This window comes from Schistocerca piceifrons, chromosome 2 (assembly GCF_021461385.2).
Source record: "Schistocerca piceifrons isolate TAMUIC-IGC-003096 chromosome 2, iqSchPice1.1, whole genome shotgun sequence".
NCBI classification, from domain to species: domain Eukaryota; kingdom Metazoa; phylum Arthropoda; class Insecta; order Orthoptera; family Acrididae; genus Schistocerca; species Schistocerca piceifrons.
The window spans coordinates 829458205-829466949 of NC_060139.1; the positions used below are offsets into that span (position 1 = coordinate 829458205).

Below are 8745 nucleotides of genomic sequence, written 5' to 3' on the forward strand. Positions count from 1 at the left end.
TAAGCTTAGCCACAGTATTTTGTCCCATACTTAAATATTAAATATTATGAAAAGCATTATTGTGACAGTTCTTCCCAGACTTAATTATTAATTGTATGTTTGCCACAAATCATTTTCACCAACAGCATGCACAACATTTTTTTTTTTTTTTTTCCACTCTGAAATTAGTGCAAAAAGCCATTGCTTTTACTACTGCTCCAAAAATGACGATTAATGTAATGCAAGTGCACGTAAGTCTTATTAATGTATGTGATAGACCTCCCATGATTACAGTACTTCACATAGATCAGAAATAGTGCAGCCATTAATAATTTCTGCTTTTTGGCCATTTTCTCTGTCTACATCTTAAATCATTGCTAATCTTCCAAGGTACTCAGCAGCATACAAAAAAAATTTCTTGTTTCTAAAGTGTACACATTCTTGTCAATACTGGGTGTTCACCATGCCTTTTGAGAAAATAACTTATCTATAAATATAGGCACTTATTGCATCTTCGAACATTTCAAATTTTTAACTGATCCATCTCTTGTCAACTCTGTGGCCTGCCCTTACATTGTGTTTCAAGGTATATGTGTATACAAGTGTAGCATCACCAACCTGTGATTGAACAATTTTCAGATGAATTGGCTGTTGTAAATCAGACTCGTAATTGGTGAACTTGTACACACAATTCACTTGATGAGAGCGCAGAGCCAGTCACTACAGACTTGAGTCAGCTCCTTCACCCACCACACGAAAATAGCATGTGGCTATTGTGCTTGCTGATGTCATAACTCGTGCTACATCTCACCAACTATAATTCATATTTACTTTACAAGACAATTAAGAGAAATACAATGTTATGTCTATGTACTGTTTCCAGCTTTTTGTAACAAGCATGTTGGTGAGAACTTGGTTTCTGATTCATCATGGTTGTTGATCAAAGTTGCCTCTTTTTCTGCAATTGCTATCTATCATATGTTTCACCATGATACGTTTATTAAGTTTTTTTTTTTCCTTTCAGTTCTTCACATTTCTCCTTTAAAATGCTTTTAGACAAGATCGTTTCTGCAGATTGATATTTGTGTTAATAAAGTTCTTAATGAGAAATATTGTCTCGTCTTACACATTTGCAGGCAACCACCATTGGGAGCAAAAGACAGCACTAAAACAAGATTGTTTAAAGATATGAAGTGATTGTTTTAATGTCAGTCTGTAAAAATATGTCTCAAGGGTTGATGCTTAAAACAGCAGTTGTAACAACTTGGCACTTGGCATTCCTCATGAAATCAAGGTTTATAACAGAACAAATATGAAAAATTGAGAATGCTGGCTGTGCATTCTAACATATCGTATGTGGGGGAGGGGGGGGGGGGGAGGAATGTTGTGTATTCTTTTATGTCCTTTATTTAAAGATTACTTGTATTTCAAAGACTGGAAAATCTGGATTGGAATAACAAAATGGATTGCTACTCAGCACATAGAGGAGGTGTTTAATGAAAATTCTTTCCAATTGGCCTTTCTGCCACTTAATGCTTCCTCTTTGTGGTGAGCAGTAATCTGTCCTCATCATATTACTTGTATTTTTGAAACAGAGAAACTGAAAGTTGAACTTAGCTGTGCAAATTTGTTCATTTGGTGTGGTATCTCAGAGAAATTTATTGTGTTAACATGTTATTGTTGTATCTTAATGTTTTAGTATTGTGTTGTACCCTAAAAAGGTATAACAGTTGATCTAGCAACTTCTACCTTAGTAAAGGAACCTATAGTCTTAAACTACTCCTAATTCCACTAAATTGGCCCTTCGCTGGCCTGAAACATCGGTAAAAGATAAATTTGAATTTTGATGTTATTCACAGTCTGAAGTCCTGAAAATTAAAAATATCATGAACAGTTTCTCCATAAATGTAATTTATAAACAGGCCATTATTTTCAGGGTTACATGCCAAAGAAAAAGGTCCTTGCCAAATATGATCTTCTTCAGTTTTGGGAGCTTGTAGAGGCTATTAGAAGTGGAAATATCAGGCAAGCCAATAAAGTGATACAGCAGCACCAATTCTTCTTCATAAAATGTGGTATATATTTAATTCTTGAGAAACTGAAAGTAATTGCATACAGGAATTTGTTCAAAAGAGTGTAAGTTCATGCATTTTATATCACGTATTTAAATATTTATAAATTTTTTACTCTGTGCTCACCAATGAAGTACACATTTAGCATTTTTACAACTTCAAATGTCTGATACATAAATTGTGCTGTTACTTCATGCTCTTGAACCTGGTTTTAGCCTTTTACATTAAAGGAGTTATATTTCATTGCTCATGTGGAGAGCATTGTTGGGAATGTGGAAAGTAGTCAAGGATGTACATTTAAGTGCAATATAATGAAATGACTTGATTTACTTCTTTATCTTTCTTCATCCAAGTATCATCTCAAAATGATATAGGAATTGTCAATCAGTAGCTCAAAATATACAACACACAAAACATATTATAGTACCACAATGCTTATATTAATTATATTCTGTCCAATACATTAATTTTAAGAGTTTTTGTGAAGAGGAGTTGCCTAATAGAAAGTTCTATAATTCACCCATAAATTCTACTACATTACACTGAATCAATTAAATATGCTATAGGAAGTTGTAGAATACATGTGTACCCAACTCATTTTTCTTTCTGCACAAATCTTAAAACAGTTGAAGTTGCGTAACTAACACCATGTGGAATATTATTCCTCCAAGTTCAGTTTACACACTAGTTTCTTCAATTTTCAATCCCTTTTACAAGTTATAAATTCGGTGATACGTAAATTTCTGAGAGTGCTGTCAGTGATGAGAATAGTCATCCTTCTTTACTGTTGTCGTATTTCCCAGTTTGAGAAGTGGATTGGCAGAAGCATAGGTATTAAAAGTGTCTACAGTTTGGGGTTACCTCTGATTAGCTCATCGTTTATGTTAAGGAAATGTACCCATTTTTCCTAATTTGTTTTCTTGTCTGATTCTTCTGTATTCCAAATAGTTTTTATCTCATTTCAGGAGAAAGGAAAGACTTTTGTTAGCGTTGCGTGATAACCTGGTGGTATCTGTTGCCCAGGATCTGTGAGCATTCAGTTTACTCAGATAGGTCAGTTTTTTTAGAACAACAGTTTCAAAGCAGATATTGACTATTGTCAAAAGTTAAGCATAATCACAAACAGGACAGATTCCTCTACCAGGATTTTGGAGGGATTACTATACAAACTGCAGCTTAATCAAGAAATGTTTGGCGTACATCAGTGTCCGAAACATTATGTTAAAAAAGTTCTGATAGCTAAGGTACACATTTGTAAGAAAATAACACAACTTGGAAATCTCTTCCCCATCAAAAGAAGCTGTTAACAGGGAATATGGTTACCCCTAATAGCCCCACATGCTATACAGTGTCTTGATGTGCTCTCTACAAGATAGTTTGAGAGCTCTCTCGGCATTTGATCCCATTCCCCAGCAATAGCAGTCCAGAGGTGTGGAAGTATCCTTCATGGAGGCTGAAGGATTGACATTCACTTCGTTAATGCATTCCTGACATGTCCCATAGGATTCAGATCCAGGGATCTTGCTGGCCAGTTGATGCGACGGTTATCTTCCTCTTCAAGAAATTCATCCACCAGAGGAGCTCATAGTGGACAGGCAGTATTGTTCATAAAAATGCAGTCAGGAGCAGCAGCACCTCTGAAAGGCAAACATGTGTTAGCAGTATCTCATCCCTGTATCTCTGACCATTTACAGTATTCCTCCAACCACCAATGAAGGTGTGCATCCCTGTACAGCCATTCAGTGGCCCATACCCTGATGCCTTACCACCAAACTGGCACTTTCTGTGATGTTCCTGGGTTGTATTAGCTACCAGGTTCTCTCCAGAGGAATCTATTTTTCTCAGATGAATCCTGCTTCAGTTTGCAAGTGATTCTCATCTTATCCTTTCTTGACCTAAGTCAGTGATCCACCTCTAATGACCGTGTTATCAGTAAGATGTTAAACTCTAAGAAATTTATGTAATCTGTTATTTCTTATGTGTAATCACTCTTTACAAAGAATTGTTCAGTAAGTTGTAAAATCTAAATATTTGGTGTCTAGGCAGTTTTGTTTATCTGTGACTGTTTTTAAGCACTTTTTTACATTTCAGCAGTTATTATCATTATCATTTTTGATGGTTTTATGCATTGGCAATAGTTTCAAATGCAGTTCAGTTTTCTGCAGTAGATGTTTAACTTATGGCTTCACTCACAATGTACTTGCCATTATGAAGTTGTTGTTTTTCAGGCACTGTATGCTGGACACTCATCAGATTCCATTGGAAGCACTTCTCATAGCCCTTAAGATAATGGGCACAGATGATATTGATTTAGAGGAAATTCAGTGTATTGTTGCAAACTTAATAGCTGAAAAGAAAATAAAGGGCTATCTGTCTTATAGCCATAAAAAGTTAGTTGTAAGTAAGCACATGCCCTTTCCGGCACTGAGCTCAATAGTCTGATACAAAAGAGCAAATATATCTGTGTGTGCGTGTGTGTGTGTGTGTGTGTGTGTGTGAAAAATGGGGGGGGGGGGGGGGCAGGAGAGAGAGAGAGAGATTCACTTTTCTTTTTAGGTGTGAGAGTATTATGTTGGAGAAGATGTTTTGTACAGTGTCATTGCGAAGGTAATTTTATGTTTCACAAAATGTAAAATAAATTGTTTGGTGCAATTCATGTAAATGTGATGTGGATAATTCACATTAATATTGTTATGAATTTTCCATATTTGTACACTTTTAAGAAGAAAATACAAAAGTTTTTGTACCAAATGTTTTTCTTCTTCTCTTTTTTACTGCAAAAGAAAAAGCCACTTTGTATATAACTGGGTTGTGAAGTGTAAGTTAGTATGTTAAGCTTGATGAGAGAGGGAGGGGGGGAGAGAGAGAGAGAGAGAGAGAGAGGGGGGGGGGTATGTGAATGGGAAATTTGTGTTTGGTATTGTTCACATGTGTTCCTATATTAATTGTGGAGTTTTTGTGTCATGTATAGACATTATCTGGATGTGAATTTATTTGCAGGAAAGTGAGGCTCCTTGAGTGAGCTTGTGTTAGGGTAGATGATGACTTGATGAATAGATTAGACAGAATCACATTGCTTGAGAAACAGACTGGGTTTTATAAGATCCAATGTTTGCATTGCTCACGATCATCTTGGAGAAATTGATGGATTAGAAACCCCAAATATCTTGAAGGATTGCAACTAATGTATGCATCACAATACGTATACCTAGGTCAAATAATTTCCTTGAACAACAAAATGGGAAAAGAAATAAAATGAAGAGTTTCCTTAGCTTGGAAAGCTTTCTGGTCCTTAAAGTTCATATTGCTGGCAAGCTTCGTTTTTCCAGGGTTATTATATGGAAGTCAGACATGGGCTCTCAAAGCCAAAGATAGAAACACTACAGGTATGCCAAAGGAAAATGCAGAGGAAGATCCTTGGCATTGCTCTGAAAGACAGAATATCAAACACCGCGATACACAAGATGTCAGCAACAATAGACACAGCACAACAGTCTATGAAAACCAAAGGGAAAAGGGGCAGCCACATGGCAAGACTGCAAGACGACAAATGGACAGCACGAGCTACCACATGGGACCCCTACATTGGCAAGAGACTCCCAGGAAGATCAAGACACAAATGGTTGGACTTATTCAGAAAACAAGCAGGAAGAGAGTGGACCAGTATAGCCAGAAACAGAAAGGAGTGGAAAGAACCAGAACTACAACTAAGTGACCAAGTGTAATTCAATGTGTATTGTGCATTAAGTGCAGTAACCTCTTACAAGGACTAGCTCACCGCATGAGTCTTTAAAAGCAGCTACCCTTACTTGTAGGAGGCCTTTGCCCTCAATGGGACAACACAGGCTATTTTCATTCATTCATTCATCCTTTCGCAGACAATACCCTCACTAACTAACCTAGCCAAACAAGTCTTAAAGCCTAGTTGAATGTTTCAATGCGCCATTACCTTCAGGCTGGTTTGAGAATTTTTCTACACATCTAACTTATCAATTCACTGATGTCAGATTCTGCCACCTAATTGTGATACACACTGTATAGAAATCTTGCTTGTGGTTACCCCTGGTGCCCCTCAGCTTGGCACCGTAAGTGGCTGCTACTATTTTCAATACACCCTTATAGAAATCTTATATTTGTTGTGCCACAAGCAGTGCCTTGTGTAGCTTGTGTCTTAAATTGGATCTTATTACCTCTCTCCTACCTCCCAGAATGCATAGAGGTGCTCCGGAGTACCTTGTTGGCACCCCATGGAGAATGAGAAGTAGGAGAGAACTACTAGAAGAAACAGAAACAAAAAGTGGATGTGGGAATATGTTAAATCAACAGTAATCATAAACAAATTAATGAAAACACAAATTTTATTAACAAATTATCATATTTATAGTCCATGATTAGAATCTATTTTTGGTGTAGGCACATTGAAGCATGTCTTAGTTTGCGTCCTTAACAAAATGAAATCATTTTAGTTTCTTTGATAACATGGCCCAGCATCATTTTTAACATAGTCAATTCAGTGATATAATCACCTCACATAAAGAGGCCATATTATTACATATTAAATTTTTGTAATATCTTCAGGACCACGTTTGCTAAAAAACAAACAGGTCTATGAAATAGTGATACAGATTTGATTTACTAATTGTGTGCAGTACATATTGTGTTCACCCATAATGAATCAGTTACTATGAATTTCAGTGCACGTGTTCATGAATCTCACTGACTGATTAAAACTGTGTTCTCAACTGGGACTCAAACCCAAAATAATGCCTTACATAATGAATGTGTAATCAAAGTGCACCTCTTCATACATTTCTCAGTCTCAGTTTGCCAGTACCTCTGTCCTTCATTAATACTCACCAAAAGCTCCCCTACATAATTTGCTGAAGAGAGGCAGTGGCAAATTGAAGCTCTGAGATATGCATGAATGACTCTTTTAGTAAGAAATTGTCCATTAAAGTTCTAGGTTCAGGTTCTGGCCTAATGGGCAATTTTAATATGTCAGTAAATTTCATTGTATACAGTTTGTTTGTCTGTATGTGCATGTTTTGCATTGAGATGGTGGCTAATTTAAAGGATTCAATGAACGAGAGATATTCCATCATTTTCTGTTGTTGTAATGTATAAATAATGTGGCCAAAATAAGCATTGTGATAGGTTTGAATATGCTTACTCACAAGTTTATGGAACAAAATTAGGGAAAAAATATTTTAGACAGAAATTTTGCTGTTATGTAACTTGCAAATTTTTGTGACTAGTTGCTGTGCTGAACGTGTGGATTTTTTTCTGAAAATATTCTGAAGAGTTATAAAACATTTTGTTGTATGTTACATTTGCTTTCTACATGTAACTGAATTCAGATGTTCACTTATTAAGATGGCAGGTAAGTACACTTGTAAACCTAGGCATTATTTTGCACATATACTCATGTTGGTCAATATAAGATATCATTTTGGTGCTGCATATTTGACACTTGTTCTCTAAGTCTCACTCATATTGAAAGAAAGTTACCAGGTTACTCCAAATTCATTTGTGAGAAAAGCTTTGCTCTAAGTGGTTCAAAGCAATCCTCACTGGAGTACAATCTGTTGCTGCTGTGTAATCCTCATCCTGCTGCTGAAAGCTTTTGATATTACATTTCCAGTTGAACTGAATATATATTTAAATTTTGTACATGCTTATGGAGAATCTTTGATGACATCATTCAGGTATGTTCTTCTTTAGAGTTTCAAGTATTTGATTTAGCAACATGTTATTTTGGTGCTCAGTCTCTTCAAGTTTACTCAAAAGATCTGCAAATTCATTTAGTTTCTGTTGAAACACATCAAAATGAGTTTCATTTTTTTGAAGTTCTTCTTTTGTGTTGGTGATAGCTTTTTCCACACTCTCTCTCAATAAGTTTTGCCTGCTTCCCAGATTTTCTTGCTCCTGAAGAATTTTCTCATTTTGATATCTTACATTGTCAATCTCTGATGAAAGGTTACGTAGTCTTTGGTGAAATACGTGTTCCGTGTCATATGGAAATGCTCTATGTGGGCTGTCAGGAGAGAGAAAACCTCTCTCTGTATGGCTGTAGTTTCCATTATGCTGCAACACAAGAAAAATTTTGTAAGACTGGTTACATTCTTAAATATGTACTTTATTTTTAAGTAATTGTCAAAAATATTACACTAGTGGAAAAAGATGAAGTTAAATTTCTGTAATGTACACATTTTAGTAGGGTATATGACTATTATAAGAGGTGATGCACTTTTGAGCAGATTCTCATGGACAACAATTTCAGTGTTTTGAGTTGCCTGTCATATGACTCCATAGAGCTGATTATAGAAGTGTTATATGTCACCTTGGGAAATAGTGTTCTATACTGTTACCGTGTGCTGTTTGAGATGGTTAGGCATCATTGCTGACAGTTACCAGACAGGACCAGATGCTGGCTCACCACATGCTCAATGGGGAAACAGGTTTGATGATTGTTTTGGCCATGGTTGTTGATGGCCAGATGGCATAGGATAATATGATAAATTTACACAAGTGCATCATCCATTGGGAGAGCAGATTTGCTGACTTACAGGAACATCCACAGAATAAGCTGGATTATGTTATAAATTATGTTCAGTATTTTCCTAACACTCCTTAGAGTTGTATAGGCATTGTAAGCTGTGCATTGTCACACAATGACGGCCAGAGTTGGTCGTGT

General features: G+C 36.2%; 1 protein-coding gene across 1 annotated transcript in view; it reads left to right on the forward strand.

Annotated features, from left to right (window-relative positions):
* Positions 1-4543, forward strand: part of LOC124776751 (PCI domain-containing protein 2) — a 68860-nt gene extending 64317 nt beyond the window's left edge. Inside the window, exons 7-8 of the mRNA XM_047251878.1 lie at positions 1916-2115; positions 4280-4543. Coding sequence (XP_047107834.1) covers positions 1916-2115; positions 4280-4493 — 414 coding nt within the window. The 3' untranslated portion in view covers positions 4494-4543. The remainder of the gene's footprint in view (positions 1-1915; positions 2116-4279) is intronic.
* The last annotated feature ends 4202 nt before the right edge of the window (positions 4544-8745 follow it).